The sequence below is a fragment of the Aulostomus chinensis genome, chromosome 13, assembly GCF_037954235.1.
Source record: "Aulostomus chinensis isolate RoL2024-O1b breed Wild chromosome 13, RoL_Achi_v1.0, whole genome shotgun sequence".
NCBI lineage: Eukaryota > Metazoa > Chordata > Actinopteri > Syngnathiformes > Aulostomidae > Aulostomus > Aulostomus chinensis.
Window position 1 is genome coordinate 26045598 of NC_141332.1, and position 18594 is coordinate 26064191.

General features: G+C 47.0%; 2 protein-coding genes across 4 annotated transcripts in view; one reads left to right on the forward strand and one right to left on the reverse strand.

The window, feature by feature from the left end:
* Window positions 1-18166, forward strand: part of arhgef37 (Rho guanine nucleotide exchange factor (GEF) 37) — a 29273-nt gene extending 11107 nt beyond the window's left edge. The window contains exons 10-17 of the mRNA XM_086222323.1: window positions 1000-1104; window positions 1859-1972; window positions 3072-3241; window positions 3396-3543; window positions 3671-3799; window positions 4617-4812; window positions 6003-6172; window positions 9334-18166. Of these exons, the coding sequence (XP_086078449.1) occupies window positions 1000-1104; window positions 1859-1972; window positions 3072-3241; window positions 3396-3543; window positions 3671-3799; window positions 4617-4812; window positions 6003-6172; window positions 9334-9552 (1251 nt within the window). The 3' untranslated portion in view covers window positions 9553-18166. The remainder of the gene's footprint in view (window positions 1-999; window positions 1105-1858; window positions 1973-3071; window positions 3242-3395; window positions 3544-3670; window positions 3800-4616; window positions 4813-6002; window positions 6173-9333) is intronic.
* On the reverse strand, window positions 637-16877 carry LOC147251535 (sperm flagella and cilia-associated protein 2-like). 3 transcript variants are annotated; one of them, XR_015118969.1, is made up of 4 exons: window positions 2294-2460; window positions 1784-1869; window positions 980-1118; window positions 637-883 (listed from the first exon to the last, which is right to left on the reverse strand). XR_015118969.1 is itself a non-coding variant. In XM_086222322.1 (4 exons), the coding sequence occupies exon 1, from the start codon at window positions 16804-16806 to the stop codon at window positions 13336-13338; it is 3471 nt and encodes a 1156-aa protein (XP_086078448.1). In that variant the 5' UTR covers window positions 16807-16877; the 3' UTR covers window positions 637-883; window positions 980-1118; window positions 1784-1869; window positions 11093-13335. The 3 variants fall into 3 exon arrangements, 2 of the variants coding, with proteins under 2 accessions (XP_086078448.1, XP_086078446.1); XM_086222322.1 differs by lacking the exon at window positions 2294-2460 and adding an exon at window positions 11093-16877; XM_086222320.1 differs by lacking the exon at window positions 2294-2460 and adding an exon at window positions 11093-16877 and having other exon boundaries at window positions 980-1148.
* Window positions 18167-18594: the final 428 nt, after the last annotated feature.

An 18594-nucleotide genomic window follows, 5' to 3' on the forward strand; every position in this document is an offset into this window, starting at 1 on the left:
GCAGAGGTCAAGAACATGACCCCTTTCCTGGAAAAATGCTTCTGAGAAAGCCTGCATGTGTGAATGAGGCGAGAGTAACTGGGAATATGCTGGGAAGGCTGTGTTTTGAATGGAGTCAGGAATATTCCTTGGAATACCGTGTTACTTCCATCCATGAGACGTCTTGCTCCACCCCTTTGCTGGCTTTGCCATGTCATGTGTGATCAATCCCAAGTCCGGAATGTTCTGGAACAGAGCTGCATGCGTGAATAGTGAGACACCCCGGTGATACCTGGAAGGTATTCCCAGCAATTTGCCTGGAAGTATGTGTGAAAGAGTCTTTTGTGGCACCATTGACGTGTGTTTTAAGATGTGTAGACACCAACGACCGTTCAAAATGTTACTGGAGTAAATAAAATCTGATGGTAACCTGAGAGAAACTGTTATTGGGCAAATACGTCATAATATAGGTGCAAGTCTTCGGTCATATACGGAATACAAATGTAATATTTTATAGGCAACTCATGCAAACACATTCGTGGCCATGTCGTGCTGATAAAGTCCGATGATGGCTGTTATGTAAGTGCAGTAACAGATGCGAGGTGTTGATGTTTGAGGATGCTGATCCTCCTCTGGGTCACTCCTCCTCTGGGTCACTCCTCTAGGCCTTTGAGCCATAGAAGGTCTCCAGCACACTCCTGCACCTCAGCCGTGTTCCCGCAGTCAATAATTCACCAGCTGAGCTGTTCACCTGCAGACGGTCATAGATGTCGGGGCTTGTTCTACCTGGTGTTTGCTCTGAGTCGCTACATGGAGCCATGTGACGTTGAAGTTCCTCCGTCCGGCGAGGTTAATGATCTTCATGTGTGATCATCCACTGCCGTCTCTGCTGATCGGAGGATCTCTGATGAGGGTGGAGACGTGAGAGTAGTTAGAATAAAGAGCTTTGAGGCGACTCGACGGCCTTTGCAACCCACAAGTCAAAGCTAAAAATTCTCACCTTTGCTTGCGTTGCTGCAGCTGGTAGACGAGGAGTTTGATGCCCTGGAAGGCTTCTTCTACGTTCTTGAGCACGGCATCTGGGAGCTCCTTGACAACGTGGAGTTGTACCTGCACCACCTACAGGTAGGCTGCAAATACTGCAGTAAACATGACGACATCGAAGGTCACTGTAACAGCACAGAGCACCTTTGAGACCATTACGCATCATGTGATGATTACATTCACATTTATAAATAGTTTTTAGACAAAAATCAGAGGTCCATTTTGTGGTGACATTTTTTGGGCGGTTATTCAAAGCCCTCTTATTGATGCCATGTGGGGAATAATGATAAATTCCATGAAACCGAGACAGACAGTTCATACGATGTCATACACAAACGCGGATGTAAACTGCGACTGGAAACATACAGTCCCATGCTGCTGATTTTATGTTTTCGGTTCCAAGTTTCCTCCCCTTTGCCAACACAGATTTAACTGGTCTGTGGGCGCCAGTGGCAAGCCAAGCACTGGAATACAGCTGGATTCTTTTTTAGATTCCATCACATGTATATGAGTCACACTGCGATGCTCAAAAGCTCCTGTGTGTTCAGTCCCATTCTAAAAATTACCCTCGGAGGAAACAGTTTTTCCTCCCCCAGAACAGCAGCCAGCGCTCCTCAAGGGTGACCACTCGCTTCTCTCAAGTTATCTTCCGTCTCTCGACTGCGGCACTTCCTGTCATTCTTGAGTTCCTCTTGTATCCTCACAAAGCCGCGTCTAACAACCCCTACAAATTCAATTTAAACTTAAATTAGCTGTTTACTTGCGGGTCAGATGTAGCCGAGGCAGTCAGAGAGCTTTGCAGGGTTTGATCACACCTTCTTCTGGTGGTCTTCAGGGGTTCCTTGCCTGCAAAACAGAGGAGTTTGACTTTGACATGGATGGAGAGAAGGCACCCATTTGCTACAAGGAGATCACGACCGCCCTCAGGCAGTGGATCCTTCCTACATTTGTAAGTCTGGTTCTTCACTCAGCTAAAAGTGTCAACGCGTCGGCTCTTATTCTTATGGACGAATTATGAGAATAAGACCAAGAAAGTTAAAACAAAGGATGAAATTCCTTCTCACACAGTGAGCTAGAAAACACTCAAAGAGCTCCCAGGTGGGGAAGTTTGAGGCCCCGGGCTCTCATGAGTGGGCCCCGACACTCCCACTCACATTGCAGTGTGTCTGGTCCTTGGAGTGACAGGGAGGTGAAACCTGATAATATTGCAGGTGCTCTGATAATGTCTCACTTCCTGTAGCCACTAGGAGGCGCTATGACTTGCATTCACCTTGTGGGTGTCTTCAGGCCGGGGCTGATCAAAGATCTGACCATGTAGAGTCCAGCTTCTGCGGTTTCCTGTTCTATGGTTTGAAGAGCAGACATGGCCACCTACTCGCCATGGTAACGCTGGGGATCAAAATCTCCCAGTAACCCTTCGCTGAGTTCTGAAGGTGGTTCTGGTTGACCCACAAAGAGGACATCAAAGTCTGAGAAAACTTGTAATTTTCTGTTGCCACCAATCTGCCCCACAACTGAATGGGTCCCTCTGCAGGTTTTTCTCCAACTGTCCGCCTCATAATTTATGCAGAATCCTGTTGACAGACAGACAAACAGGTCAGGTAATAATCTCGTAATCTAACCTAATCTCGTGGATGAAGACCGTCAGGTTTATTGTCCACTGAGACAAACCTGTGTTATGAAGCAGCGCCTGTTTTTCCTGGTCCTCCTTTGTTGGACAGATTCTTTTCGTGTCTGTCACGACTGCTGGAGTGTCATAAAAGGTCGCGCCTGAAGCTGAGAGAAGCAGGAACAGTGCAGTCACCACAGGCAGTGTTTGTTCTGGAGTGTTTACCTTGTTCCATGCCACCTCACTCTCATACCTGTCTCTCCTGTCTTCGTCCTGTCTTCTCTGCTCTTCTGCTCAGAGACAAGCATGTTTTTTATACACGAATAGAAAGATTCAAGCTGGCAGGATTAGCCAGGATTATGAAACACATTTTCATGAGTAAATTGTTGCCAGAACTGCTCAATAACAGCAAACCTGTAATGCTGATCACCAACTTCAGGAAAAGAGACTGAGGACATTGATCCACAAGCCGCTGTGCGCGCTCCGTGACCTCCTGGTGGGCCCGAGGAACCTGATCAGGAAGCGGCTGGACAAGCTGCTCGACTATGAACTGATAGAAGCCAAAGCTAATCTGAGCTACGAGGAGCAGGCCGTGGCCAACACCTACAGGTTGGTGCAGGGACGTCATTGGTGCATTGTCTTCAGTGAGCAGGAGCCAGGGAGGGGGCGACGGGTCGGTTCTCCCTGAGTTCTCCCTCTCTGTTTATTACCTTGTTCTTAGAGTTCTGTTATGATCAGAGTTATCCTGGTCTCCTCCCCTCAGGACCATCAACACGTTGCTCCTCAATGAGCTCCCTCAGTTCAATGGTTTGGCTCTGCAGATGATCTGGAGCATGTTGGGGACATTCAGCTGTCTCCATAAAGACCTCGCCTCTGACATGGAGCAGCTCTTCCAGAGCTTCGCGCAACAAGTAAGAACTCTAGTGTTTTAGGCCCCATAAAGACATGAATGTAGGCGACTTTCAACAGATGAATTCAAATGAATGCCTCCCTCTATTTCCCTCTCTTCTTTCTCCCCGTCCCTCCGTCCCCCGCCAGCTTCCTCACAGCTCTGTAGACCCTGCTGTGTTCTGGCAGTGGGCGGAGTCAACCGTGCTTGAAGGTGCAAGGAGGCTTGAGACTTTGTGTCAAAGTGTGGAGGGAACGCTCAATGTGCCCGCCTCTCAGGTTTGTCCCAAGCTGATTCTGGGGTTCATAGTCGGGGCGGACTGTATCTGAAGTGGGTCGCGCTCTTTCCTTTCATGTCAGACGATGCGGAGGCTGATGTAACATGAAGCCGGGTCTTATCTCTCAGAAGTGAAACTTGTAGTGACTTGTTGAGGCACGTGTCACTGCGGCCTGTATTTCCTGCTCAACTGTCCGTCACGCGCGCTGAAATGGGTCGCATTCGCTAAACAGGCACCGTACAATAATAACATCGGGACAGAGCAGGAAGGATGCCCTCGTCTCGTTTGGGATCACCTGACCAGCCTGGATGAGTATGTGACCGCGCCTGGAAGGTGACGACCCTCTAATCTCTGCTCAAATCTGGTGGTTACGTGCCGAACTGGCTGAAGAAGTAGACTGTAATTATTAATTTGACATGTCATTTATACTTAATAATTAATCAGCCACGATTGACAGGTGTCCAGGTCCAATTTGTTCTCATCTTTACTGACAGGAAACCACAAATGAGTCCATCTGTTACTCTGAGTAGAAGCAGTGGTGGAAAGTGTTTATACTCAAGTGCAGTGTTGAGGTACTGCATGTACTTCATGTATATTTGCATTCTCTGCGACTTTTACTCCACGACAATTATCTGAACCGGTCAGTGATTAATTACTCTGGTTTGCTTACAAAGTAAAGCAAAACCCGATGAAGATGATTGAGTTCAGAATCTGAAGGGGACATAAGAGGAGAGAACCCGTAGAGCTCTTCAAGCTGCGTCTCCTCACGTTCCGTCCATCCGCTCTGTCCTCAACCTCTCCTGTGTTTTGTCTCGTAGCCTCTAAGTCCATCCTCTCAGCGCCGTCTGAAGCAGCTGACGGACAAACACGGTTCTGGGAAGATCTACCAGGTGATGAGCACGGTGGTGGGCAGCCGGGACCTGGACCTGAACCTCGCCAAAGGAGAACTGGTGGCCATCATCAGTGAGGCCGACAGCCGCGGGGACAAGCGGCGATGGCTGGTTGATGCGGGAGGTAAGAACAACCTCCTGCTGGCTGGAATCTTTGGCTGATGACAGTCAGCCAAGTGTTTGTGCTGCACATCCATCTCATTCTCATTGATAAGATATCTCTGGAAATTTGGCTCAAATTTTTGCTGGGATTCAAATTTGACCTGAAAAACTGTTGGAGTTCAAAGGTCACAAGTCCAGGAGGCCTCCTAGCGCCATGCAGTATTTCTAGTTTTGAAAGACCCTTGATTTTTGTGTCTTTACATTCAGTCCTTGTGATTTTTGTCAAAGTTCCTGATCGTGTGGGTTTGAATTTATTTCACTGTTCTTTGTCTGTTGTTCCAAGCTGAACTAGAAATATGGAGGAATCACAACACAACTGACCTTCAACTACTTTCAAGTGTCAAATGTTTTGTAGTTTGTTTCTTTTGACCTTGTAGAAGTAGCTCCTGATTTGTCCTGATGAGCTGGTTGGCATGGCAACCTCCACCATCACTGTACGAATGTAAATGAGGCAGCACTAAAGCACCGTATAAATACAGCCACTTACCACATGAATAGATCCCCCCGGGCCGAGCCAAGACCTCGAGACGCTCCATGTGAGCGGCTGCAGTTTTTGAAAGCCTTTGTGGAAAGAATGAGTTCGTTCCCTAACATGAACTTGTTATATTACCAGTAAGTACCTTGGCAGTACGAAGGATGAGGAGTTATTTAGAAGACTGTCATGTACTGCTGACTAGTCTGCCTAGCAACTACTCGAAAAACAGCTCATCGGTGCCATCTTCTGGTTGGTTGTCATTACTGCAACAAGTCAACAGAAGCACAGCGCCAGGATTCCTGCTCAACCAATAATGACAGATAGACACGCGCGCGCGCACACACACACACACACACACACACTTAATCTACTGAGCACATTTCTCTTCTAGCTCTTCGTATATTTTCTATTTATTTGGAATATTGTATTTGTTTTCTGTATGAGATTGAATCCTTCATGAGCCTTTATTGATTATAATCTGTCATATTTAATTGTAGGTTTTATGTACTTTGTTATTTGTATAATACACCAAAAGAAGGAGTGCTATCCTCTGCCTTGTTTGAAGCTAAAGAGGTGGTTTAATTCTGTGTGGGAATCCAGCGCTTTGACTTGCAAATGTGTTTATTTATGTTGTGTGTAATTTAAAGCCATCCCGTATCTGTGTGTGTTCCACGCAGGCAGACGAGGCTACGCTCCGGCCTCCAAGCTGATGCGCTACCATCAGCCGACAGAAGACCCGCCCCCCTCGCCACACCTGACCCTGCCTGAGGGTGTGGCTGGGGTTAGAAGGCACTCGTACACCCAGGAGAACAAGCCAATGACAGTCCTGAGCCAGCCCTGCTTCCAGGTGATCACACATCTGGTTCCTCTGTGTGTGTGTGTGTGTGTGTGTGTGTGTGTGTGTGTGTGTGTGTGTGTGTGTGTGTGTGTGTGTGTGTGTGTGTGGTCGCGCGCGCGCACCCGCACCGCGTGTGTTTATTCATGGGATGGTCCATAATTAGTTAAGTGGGTTACTGTGTGAAGGGTTGAGAGTTCATTTGTGTCACATAGCACCAGAGGCTCACATAGAGGGAGATAGAGTGTGTGTGTGTGTGTGTGTGTGTGTGTGTGTGTGTGTGTGTGTGTGTGTGTGTTGTGAGATTGATTTACACTATTGAGACACGTGAGTCTGGGAGGGGAGTGTCAAGGCTTGTAAATGTGTGATGGTTTATGTGTGTGTGTATACGAGAGAGAGTGAGATTAAGCTGAGCGTATGTGACAGCAGGATTTCATTAGGCGTCAGGTGTGTGTGTGTGTGTGCGTGTGCGTGTGTGCGTGCGTGCCCACACATAGCTTGTTAAAGTGAGTGATGGCTTGCGTGACCTCATATCAGTGGGTTTTGGGGCCTCCTCCCCCTCCTGGTGACCCTGAATCTTCTCATATATAAAACCCTCACGACCTCACACCACACCAGCAGTGTCACAACACCTTCGACTCTTTTTAAGATGGTGAGATCACCTGGAATAATTACACTCATGTTTTGAGGTGCACATCTCCTACTTTCTGAAATAGTCTTGGATGTATGTGCTCGTGGTGGGGGTCCGCTGTCTCCCAGGACATTTCTGTCACTTGCTCCGTTCATGCACGGCTGCTTTTTCCTGCTGTCTCTGCTGTAGTCCCACCTGCCGTGATGACACCTCCAGTTACTGACTGTTTGCTGTTCAACATCCAGGTTGAGAACCACTTGGTTGGCCAACTCGCCAGCGCTGTAGGGGAATTAAATGTTGCAGACCCCGACCCTCAGGATTAACACCAAAAACCACATAGTTGTTTCTCCTTTGCTCCGTTGTCAGCTCCTTAGTTAGGGCCCTCAGACAGGGGGCAGGAGCCCTGTTCAGGTCTACACGGATGTCCCAGCGCAGCAGCAGCAGCAGCAGCAGCAGCAGCAGCAGCAGCAGCAGCAGCAGCAGCAGCAGCAGCGTGATATTCCCACCTTGAACAGGCTGCGGGCTTGAGGATGACGCTGATATACGACGCTCAACCTTGACAAGCAGAACTGAGGACTTCAGTACACTGCTGATGTGTTGTGTCTTGCGGGTGCAGTATTCTGAGGTGGCAGCATTGACCAGAACTTTCAACTTTCTGATGGGGCTTTGCACATGTGCATTATTTGGTTGTTTGCTAAAAAAACAAACAAAAAAACCCCAAAATGAAGTTTCCTCGATCATTGAATATTATTGTTATTATGTTTCTTCAGGGAAAATTAGAGGCAAAAAGTGACAATCCCACGAATATCAAGACAGATTTGCTATATCTGACAAAATAATTATGTTTGTTATGTTTGCTCGTTGTTTATGTATTTACTTAATTTAAGTTTTTATTGATCACTCAGGCCTACCTCGAGCAGGTGGCATTTTTACAGGGTTTACATGGTCACCAAACAACCTAGGAACGATTTTCAAGATATCAGTTTTCAGGCCTGGAAAAGTTTTTGAAAATGCAATGGAAGCAGAACTTGTCGGAAAAGTGACAAATGCCTGAAGACGGGAGAATATGTGGCTCAGTGGTGATCAGCTGGAGAAACATCTATTTTGTTGTAAGACTGATTTAATTTATCTCCTTTGTATCAAACCCTGTAGCTCATCAATCAACCATTTTTCACATGTAAGCAGAGAGAATTAAAGAGAATGTTGGAGCCTGAAACTGTTCCTCTTGGGTGAGGGAGAGTCATGGGCATGCATGGGTAATCTGACCTGAAACGCTAACCAGGTAGACTCTTTGCGGCTCCTTCATGCCATCATGACTGGCTTCCACCACTGTGAGGCGCTGATGAGCTGCTCCCTCCCTCCTCTTCTGCATTTTCATCAGAAACTTTGCTACAGTGAATACTGGCTTGGCTCCAGCAAGATGAATCACTCCGCTGCTGATAGCCGTGGTCACTTTACCTTTTTATTTTTTCCTCTTTGCTGTCGCTGCTCGGGAAAATGCTAATTATATGTTAATTGGTGTAGAGCGTTGGGGCAGAGCTAATGTCACAGCTGAGGTGGGCTGAGGTGAAGGGTTTTTAATGACACCGAGCAGCCGACTAAACCACACTATTAGTGCTCTGTCATACCAACGCAAACCTCATTAGCGCACGTGTGTGTGTGTGTGTGTGTGTGTGTGTGTGTGTGTGTGTGTGCGTGAGGGAGACAGAGAGAGACAGACAGAAAGAGACAGAGATAGAATTTATCACAGTGGGGGCTCCAACTTTTTCAGATAACGTAACAATGATTTGTAGTCGTGCGTGTGTGTACTTGAGCCTCAGTGATGGATGGAGTGAAGTTTTCTGCACGACATCCCTCCCTCCCCCTTGAGATGCGTACACACCCTTCAGCCTCAGCTGTACAGTCAGATCGTCCATTAGGTGTCAGCATGTCACACTGCACTGGCAAACTCGCTCGTTGTCTCAGCTAAATGACATCATTGAAGTCATTGCCAATCACAAAATGTCAAAATGATATTTTCAGTGTTAGAATAATGACAGAATGCAATGTCATCATTTGCAGGACTTTACGATCCGTGTGGTGGACCCTTGTCTACAAAAACTTTGTAGAAAAGCTTTTTGACAGGGACAGAACAGAACAGATGTTGGCGTGGTGCATGTATGTAAGGCACAAGTGTGTTTGTGCACAAATATGTCATGCATGATCAAGTCAAGCCAAGTCAGTTTTATTTGTCTAGCGCCAAATCACAACAAGTTCTCTCATGACACTTTACAGGGAGAGCAGGTCCAGCACCACACTCCTTCAATGAATTTACACCCAACAGTTCTCCATCAGCAAGCACATCCTGAAGTAATGAATTATGCCGTCAGTAAGATCATAAGCTCAGTACACTGTCCTTTAGCTCACATCACCCACAGGCCAAACTTCAGATTTATTTCTCCGCGACTGGACGGGATGTTGCCTGTTATCCCGTTTTCCTCTCCTGAACTTTGCAGCATCACAATTTTGCTTTTTGTTTTTGACTCAAAATCGTCTCTTCCAGGTTTTTGCGGCCTACGACTTCACCGCGAGAGGAAACCATGAAGTTTCTATACATACCGGCGAGCCAGTCCGTGTGCTGGAGCACCACGACAAGAGAGGGAACCTCGAGTGGAGCCTGGTGGAGTTGCGAGGTGGGCAGAGGGGCTACGTCCCCTCCAACTACCTCGCCCTCGTGCCTATGGGGACAGCGCTGCCTGTCAGCTTCCAGCCCTACTGCTAGCAAGGATGATCACCAAGCAATACCTGCTTGTCCAGCATGTCTTCATGGTGACCATCAGCTACTTTCTTGTCTCACTCTAACATGCAGCTGTTAAGCAGTGATCCCTGGAACCTAAACGGTAGCCAGGTAAATCCCAAGCAGAAGAACAACGTCCAAGTTCAAGTGTTTTTTGGAAAACCTCAAACATACAGAGTGTTATAAGACTTTTCTGTCCTTGGATGCAGAAAATATCTGAGCCTGATGTGTGTTGGTATGAACACACACAGGAGAAAATGAAGGAAGCTGTCCTGAAGCTCTGGACTCGCTCATGGACGTCAACTTGAACGCTGCGTCTTCAAGCTGAATGGTGATGTTGAGCTGCCAGCGCGACGGAGCACTAGAAACAACGGCGGGTCATCTGATCTGTACCGAGTTGACCAACTCTTCCGGGATGTTTCCGTAGATCCCAAAATAAGAAGTTAAAACCTGGAACCAAATCAACCAGTGAGCAAGTGAAACATAAAATATTTGATTTGGCACGAAAACAGAACAGAAAACAGAGAAAAGGGCTAAACTACGAGACTGCACGTCATCATAAGAGTTAAGGAAGTACTCCCATAAGACGTTGCAAACACTACGTCTGATCCACATGATGAATCCCAATTTTTGTTTTTGCTAGTAACCTGCAGTGTAATGTAGCAAGCATGTTTCCTCTCAAACACCTGCAGGGACGTGTGAAACGATTCCATGGTGTCAGAAAAGTTGCTTATCCTTTTTAGGATTGTGGGTGATGTTAGAATTCGCCGTGAGATTGCCAATGAAACTTACTTTTCCTCCTGGAACAAGGCTTAAGGCTTCAACAGGAGCAGACACCTTTGTTTTACAACCTGCTCGCTCGGATGATTACTGAATTATGGTTATAGTCAAATCCTGTCTGGAGAATCTGAATGAGGTTTTCACTTCCAAAAAGCTCCCTGTTGACCTCTGTAGCCTTAAAACGTTCCCATGATACTCAGCAGTAGCGAAGGACATTTGTGTTTAAATGATTAGATGACACATTCTAACATGAAATTAGGCAGGCAGGTGAGTGTGTCGAGCCTCCCCCTCACCTGGAGGCTGGCGCAGCTCCGTATCCAGGCTGACAGGTACACCGTGCTCCCGTCATCCCAGACTGTGTAATGTGATGTAAATGTAAAACGTCTCCAGGGCCGAGTAGGAGAGAGACGGCGAGAGGGAGAGTAGGAGGTGAAGATGTTAAGGCAGAGGAAGGAATTCATACGAGTTGCGGGGAAAATTGAGAAAGGATGTGAGGAGGAGATGACAAACTGGAGCACCAGGTTATCCCCTCTCCTTGAATCAGTTGTTCTCTCAGCCCATAAACTGATTCCTGCTCATTCATCGCATCCTAAATTCCCTCCCGTATCCTTGACGACAATGTGCTTCTGTGTTTGCAATCTTTCTGTTGCCTCAAAGAAATTTTGGCATAAAGTTTTTTGGTTTTTTTTCCATCCTGAAGTCACAGTTTTAAGGCAGAATAGAAATGACCCACTTCTGTATTCACCTGTTTTACCAGATGGTGCTTGTTGCCATGGATACTGTTCAATCAGTGCAGGTCACATGTCTTTGTGGAGTTTTCTGGACATTTAGTTGCATTCGAATTCACGTCCACCAGTAAAAAGAAGGTGCGTTTTTATTGTCATGCTTTGATGAGATGAAGAGATGTGGTCCGTCTGTAATGGAGAGGAAGAACCGTTTTTCTCTGTCCCTCATTTGATCCCTGCAAGTGCAGTCCCTGTTGTTAGAGAGGCCGTGAGTTGTGTGACCTACAAAACGTCTCTGACCGATTCCTGACCTCACTGTCGGAGTGCTCGCTTCGATCTCGGGTTCTGACTTAAATCTCGGACTTTGATCTCAGACTTTGGTCGGGGCTTAAATCCCTGGGGGGGTTTTTCGACACCCAGATGATATCACATAGCATCAAAGCTATCCAGACAGAACCCCTACTGCCATCTCAGTCTGTCGTTCTGACTGAGACATCATCTGTGTGGCTGCTGCCTTCACTGACATCAGAACTCCTTGTTCTCAGGCAGAATCCTGAGTCATCTTAGGATGCTACCCAGTCTCAGTGCAACCTGCTGCGGTTTAAGTGCTCAGCTAGCACTTCATCTGACTCAGCTGCATGTATCTTGCTCTCAGGAGTGAGCAGTGCAACACAGAAAAGGAAAGTGAACGACTAAATGAACGCTAATGTCCCTCCATGTTGGCTTGCTGCATCAAACAGCCAACAAACACATTAGTCGTACCAGTCTAACGAGGCCACAGTGTTTCAGATTTTCTTTTTTTTTTTTCTTGACTTTTGTTAACTCGTGAAACTGTCCAAAAGACACAAATTCAGTTTTAACCTGTAAGAGACGACCGTTTGTTCACAAGCAGCCGCTGCTAACGGCCTTTCATCAAACTGGACTTCTTGTTGTGCATCCGTCCTCTCCTTGCTGGATGTTGCTGATATGAAGCGGAGGGAGGGGGAGGCTGGGATTCAGAGCCGCTCAGCTGGAGCTTAGCTGTCTCCATCCGCCTGAATGTCAGGACGGAGCGGAGCAGAGCAGCGGGCGGCGGGGGGCTGCTGAATAGGTGTGTGTGGGTGTGTGTGTTACTTCATATATACCAAAATACCAAATGGTTCGTATGATCCAATCTGACATCTGGATGCCCTTTCCCTCTTAAAAAGGCCAGTTTAGATTAATTTAAAAAATTATTCTATTTAATCATCTTGAGAAGTATTTTTATTTCATATCAGACTTTAAATAGATGGTGCCTATCTATGCTTGTTGTTTTAGGGTTGGGACCATGTGTGTCGTGTGACATCGACAATCTCTGACTTTGATCTCAGGGATTCTGACTTTATTCCCAGCCGTTCCTTCATCTCAGACATTGCAGTTGTTGAGGTGACACACAGACACACAGTTGTCATTATTATGGGAAGTTCGACTGTCCCTGACTTTCAAGTGAGCCTGTCCATCACTCCAGTTTTCTCCGTGATTAAAACTTGTTTAAATCCCCTCAATTCACTCACACGACCCCAATTCCATCTTCAGACTGTTGACAAACGGTTTTACCAACTGCAACATAAATCTGCAGGGTTCATGAAAAGAGAGACAAGATGTTCGTTTCAAGGTGGATTTTATCAGGATTCCAGCTGCTATGAATGTTTAGAATTCCCCCTTCTTTACAGTAAGCTACTGCAGTCAATTGAAAATACGGCATCACTAAACTTTGCAGCCAACTTGGCGGCTCGATGAGCTGAACTATTCTCACGTGCACTCAGAGGAAGGTGGTGTTTAGGTCAGGAGGTAGAGCAGCTGCCCGGTAACCAGGGAAGCCCTGGTTCAACACCCCTTTCCAGTATTTCCCCTAGGAATCAACATAAATCCTCATATTTTTATTCCTCACTCTTTCCGTCTGTATATGTGAGCGTTCAACTCTGTGAGGTTTCTGAATAATGACATTTATTTGGTTTGACTTTGTAGTAAATCACCATGTTGACTTCAATTCCCGAGTCAAATCTCTGTTAAGTTGGCCTGGCAGAACAAACATGCTAGCGATGCAAAGTGTGAACTACAGGCACATGAAGTTGAGGTTTAATTGTTGGACCTGGATCATTCTGCTGATTTGGACCCTCTATTCCTGGAAATCTCCCTCCTTAAAAAAAGTTTGATTTAATCACTCTGATTAACACCCGTTTGGGATTAGGGTTAGCAAATGGAGGAATTTGGAATTGGGAATAAAGCCTGATGGCAGCACAGGTCATGCATGGAGGTAAAGTGACTCCAGCTGAATGATGGTTAGCACGGGTTCCTCCAGAGGAGGGTTAGGATCAGAGGGAGGCAGGCTCATCACCAAGTTGTAGTCTCCGTTAATGTAGAAGTCCGTACCTTCCAACACCAACTCATTCTGCAGCTTAGCCTTTGACTCGATGTGGTGCTGCACCACTTCTGCTAGTTGGTCAATGCTCTTCATTTCTGCAAGGTAATGCTCCTCCAGTGACTGTTTCATGTCACTACAGACCTGTTCCGCTCTCCCTTTCAGGGCCTTAACCAAGGCCAGCCCGTGCTCTCTCACCAGTGTGATGTGAGCGTTTGCCACGTGCTCCTCATGAGTCAGTGCAGCAGTGTATTCTTTATGTATTTTGTTTCTGACTTCTAGAATTTTGTCAACAGCTGGTACGGAGCTATCTGCAGGACATGAGGACATGAGCACGCTTTGTTTTTTTGATATCTGTTTCCCTTTTTTCTTTTTTTCTCCCTTTTTGTTTGCACCCTTCTGCTTCTTGTTTGGTTTCTCCCTCTGCTCCTGTGTGTCCATCTCCCACTGTTGAGCAACTGCTGACATCAGTTTGCTGATGGCTGTGAGCGCCTCCTTGTGGTCAGAGATAAGCTTCTCATGGGGTGGCTTTGCACGCCCTCCTTGATTCCTCTTGACGCGTGAGGAATCAGGGTTTCTGGGCCGAAGGGGAATGAACCCAGTCTTCCTTTTGGGCTCTTCATCGTCTCTTTGTCTGCACTCATTTACGGCCTCATGATCAGTCGTCTCATTCTGTTCCTTCTTATGTGAGGAGTCCAGGAGAGAGATGCAGACAAAGTCAGAGGAAGGGTCCGGCAGCACCTGTTTGTACATGCTCATATAGTAGTCTCTGAGAAGAGAGACGGTGTCTTGAAAACGGTTCAACTCCACCTGCATGAGCCTTGAATGATGGTTGATCAGGACGGCAGTGTGATCCTCCAACCATTCGTCATCCATGAGGACGCTCATTTCTTGCTCATTCTCCTCCTTAAAATTGTCACTAATGCCCCACAAACGCTCTTGCAGATCATCCACACGCTGGTGTAGCTCCGTTTGGGTCTCCGCATCTTCTCTCATATCTTTCGGTATGTTGTTGAAGTCCTTCTGCCACTCAGACAGGACTTCCTGCTTCTGGTCTGGACGGCCCAAGTATTGCTTGTACTCCTCTCTGATGTTGAATAACTGACGGTCAATAACATTGCGTTCCGAGCGGAGCCCCTGCATCACTGCCCTCACATTGTTCACGTAAGAATCACAGACTTTGTCCCAATGGTGGCACAGGTACTCTGTGACCTCTGGGGGCAGAGATTCATCCACATAGACCCCACCGGAGGAACCTCGGCTGGGTGAGGAAGACTTATCCTCTATCTTTGATTTACCTTCAGCTGGACCTCTGTTGGATTTGAAAATTGATTTCACATTTTTGTCCTTTTGCCCTTTACGGCTAGAGGACTCCACGGGGTCAGGGGTCTGGTTTGTGGTGACTTCAGCTTGGTCTACAGGTGCAGGTGTTACCGGTGAGGATTCTGGAGTTGTACCACTCTCTAACATTTCATCCTCAGCAGGAGAACTGGCAGGAGTTTCCTGTATTTGCATCATAACGTGCTGCAGGATACACTCTACACTCTTGTAAAGCTCCTCCTCCTTTACATCGGCATTGACAGGAACCAAAATATTTTGCGTCTTACCAAACCATTCCTCTAGGGTGGGCAAGGCGTCCTGGAAAGCTGTGATTCTGTGTGGAATCTGTGCCACAAGCAAGGTGTCTCTCAAATGCGATGCTGTAGCAGCGTCACTACCTTTACCGGTCTCATTGAGTGCTCTGCTGACCGCACACTCATCAGGAACATTCAGCAGTACAGCCAGGTCCAGTTGATGAGGGGGGGCTGGTGGTAGTTTGGGTGGATCAGGATCACATGCAAGGTCTGTCCTTTCTCTCTCAACTTCATTCCAGATAGCAGCAGAACCACCAAGGGCTTTCTCGAGCAGATAGGCCTGGTTGATGTTCACTGGAAACCCATCCAGGACCCAGCCTGACCCAGCCGGAAGCTGCCGGATTGCTTCAATAATAATATCAACCATCAGCTCATCAGGGATGACGCTGCCGATCCTCAGCTCCTCTTCTGCAGCCCCTCCCTGCAGGGCCCGGGTTGACAGCTTAGTGTGTCGACTTTCCTCTTGACCAACAGCATCAGAGTTCAGCGATGTGGGTGAAGGGAGCAGCTGACCATGGACCTCCTCCTTCCTTTGCTCTTTGGCTTCCTCTCGATTCTGGTAAGCAGCCAGTGCTTCTTCTAGGAGTGTGTCAGCTGATAAGACACAGAGGCCGTGAGCTTGAGCAATCCTGGCCAGACAGGTGGTCTTGCCAGAGCAAGGCTTTCCAAGGACGCATGCCTTCAGCCTAAAGTGAGGGAATGAATCAGAACCTTCCATGACAGGAGGATGGACTATGCTCCTCAGCCTCGTCACAACATGTCCAAGAATATTGTTGTTGGTTGGAGGAAAGCTGGTCTCCCCTGCTTCCTCTTGCAGTGCCCACTCACTCATCATATTCGTGTATTCATCATAGTCCTGGTTGTTGAGCAGCTCCTGCTTCTTGAGCTCTACAGGGTCGTGTATTGTGTGCAGCTCAAGCCCTGACTGCTGGTCCTCCATGTTTATTGGACCATAAAGAGGAAGATGATTGAAAAATAATTCCTTCCCTTCTCTCAACACTTTCTCTGAAATTGGATTCCCAGTGAACAGCTGATATTCTCCAACCTTGGTGGCCAAGTCCACTGTCTGCTCCAAAGTTTCCCTGCAGATGTTAAAATGCCTCTCGTGTGTGCTCTGAGCGTGCTCAGCTGCTGTCCTGTGACAGAGTTCAAGCTCCTGTCTGATTTTTTCAGCTCGGTCCAACTCAGCCTGCTGAGCCAATGCCGCCTGCCTGTCCCGAGCCTCCTGGAGGTCCCTCTCTCTCTGCTGCTGGTACTGCTGTTCTCTGAAGAAGCAGTTCTGCTGGATCACATCTTTTTGCTTGCGTATCTGGAGGAGGTACGCTTCCAAACGGCGCTCTTGCTGAGTCTGGCGTGACAGACACCTTACCAGCTGCTCTTCCTTCTGTCTCTCCTCTTGAGCTTCGAGAGCATCGCGCTGCTCTCTCAGGAATCGGTTGAGTCTTTTCTCTCTGCGCTTGCAAGGCACAGCATTTTCCTGCAGCCTCTGGCAGATTTCCTCAAAGTACTCGCTACTGGGCTGGAGAGTCAACTTAGTTTCTTTTCTGGGAACCTCACTGCTGCAAACTTGGGGAGTATCTAGAGCGAATGGCTGACCATTTGAACGGCAGGCAAAACCAGAACCCAACTTCTTCTGGTTTGTCTCAAATTGGGCTATTTCATTCTGGACTGTCTGTGCTTCTAGTTGTCTGTGTCGTTGCTCTTTCTGCGTCTTCTTCATGTTGAGCGGTAAATGTATGGAGGTTTATTAGGCACCTGGACTACTACTTCAACGACTACTACTTTCAAACAATGGTGACTTGACAGTGTTGACAGTCAGAGATGACAGTGTTTTGATATCAAAGACTCAATTCTGTGCACGATAAAAGAAATCCCCCCTTTTGGTTCCGCACCCGTTGTCGGCCGCGGTGGATCGGCGGCGTCTCAGTCATCCTCACTGAGAACGCCAGGCTGGTCATCATCACTGACCGTCATCTCAGGCCCTCGTAGGCCCCAGATGTCAAACTTCAGCACCGCACTCCCTCAAGGTACCAACAGCGCACGCTCCAAGTTTGATGTAGATCAGATAAATTGTTGAGATAATCAAGTCCCAGTCAGACGGATTTCTTGCTTTCCCAGTAAGAAAGATACAAATATAATATGTGTTACCACTGATAGCTTTATTTTTTTATATCTTCCCTTTTGAAAATGTGATCAGAAATGTAGAGGATGCCTCGGTGAGCTGTAAATTAAACTAGATCACAACGTGAGACTGCGAGAGAACGATGTAGAGAACCGCATGCTGATTTTGAATGAGCAGGAGTGTGTTTTACCGTTGCAGTCTCTTTGTGTGTGCGCGTGTGTCCCGTGGCAGAGGAAACCGGGCTTGTTTTGTTCTATATAAGAGTCTATTTCAACAACTGGAAACCTTGTATGCGTGTGTGAGTGTGTGTGATTGTGTGATCAGTATTAGTACTGACCTGAGGTCACAGCCAAGCAAAGTACATCATGTACATTCTGTTCATATTGTTCAGTTGACTTTTTAACATGTTTTGTAGTTTAACCTGTAACCTGTTTTTGGAGTTTAATGATGTTTTTTTGGCGTCTGTACAGCTTTTCTCTGTGTAATTTATTGTTTTGTAACAGAGTTGTTTTGTTGTTTTAACTTATTTGAGGCTGCTGAAATGAATCATGAAGTTTTAAAAGTGTTGCCAAAGTGATGACGGTGGTGAAGAACCGGCTCCCGCGCCTGTTCCTACGGTGCGTGGGAGTTTCTGCTGTACAGCTGTGAACTGTGTGGCTTCAGTAAAACGACATAGAAACCTCAACGTCTTTGTGTCTTCACACACCGCACCGCACAATCCAGAAAACAAGTTGTAGATATTGATTCATCGTGCCCAAAGCTCCCATTGGCTGTTGGGGGAGGAACCATGGAGATGAACGCTTCCTGTCTGACAACAAAAACATGTCACAACATCAAGTTACATCAGGCTGCACAAAACAGAAATGATATCCTCATTTTCTGCCGTGCGTTTTTGGATTATTTATCTTTGAATAAATTTGCATTAGAAACCTGCACTACACAACACACACATTTCACACTGTGCTGCGTTCAACTGCTTGTGTTTCAGCGTGTTAAGGCATCGCCGTGGATTGTTTTGTTCACCTGCCGTGTGAATGTAAAGCAGCTCAGCAGCAAAATCTTCCCCAAAAAAATACAGGCAGGAAGAAAACTGTTTTGACAGCGTCTGTTTTTTATGTTACATGTGTTTTGTTGCAGATTCCAAACGTAAACACCTTTTTTGGGGGCTTTTCCCAGCTTGACGAACGCCATCAGGAGGATGATTTGACCTGTTTGCTCTCTCAGCAGTCGTGGAACGCCTGTCTGTGTGACGCTGAGACGCTTGGAGAGGTTGACCTCCAGACAAGCACCACGATGGGCTGATTTTAGTCTGACTTTGATTATGGTGTTGAGAAGGAGTCGACCACGGGAGCGCTGAAAGGAGTTGAAGAGTTCGGCTCCAGAAGT

Excerpts from the sequence above, each read along its gene's own strand:
- LOC147251535 (XM_086222322.1), bottom strand. The coding sequence starts at position 16,806 with ATGAAGAAGACGCAGAAAGAGCAACGACACAGACAACTAGAAGCACAG.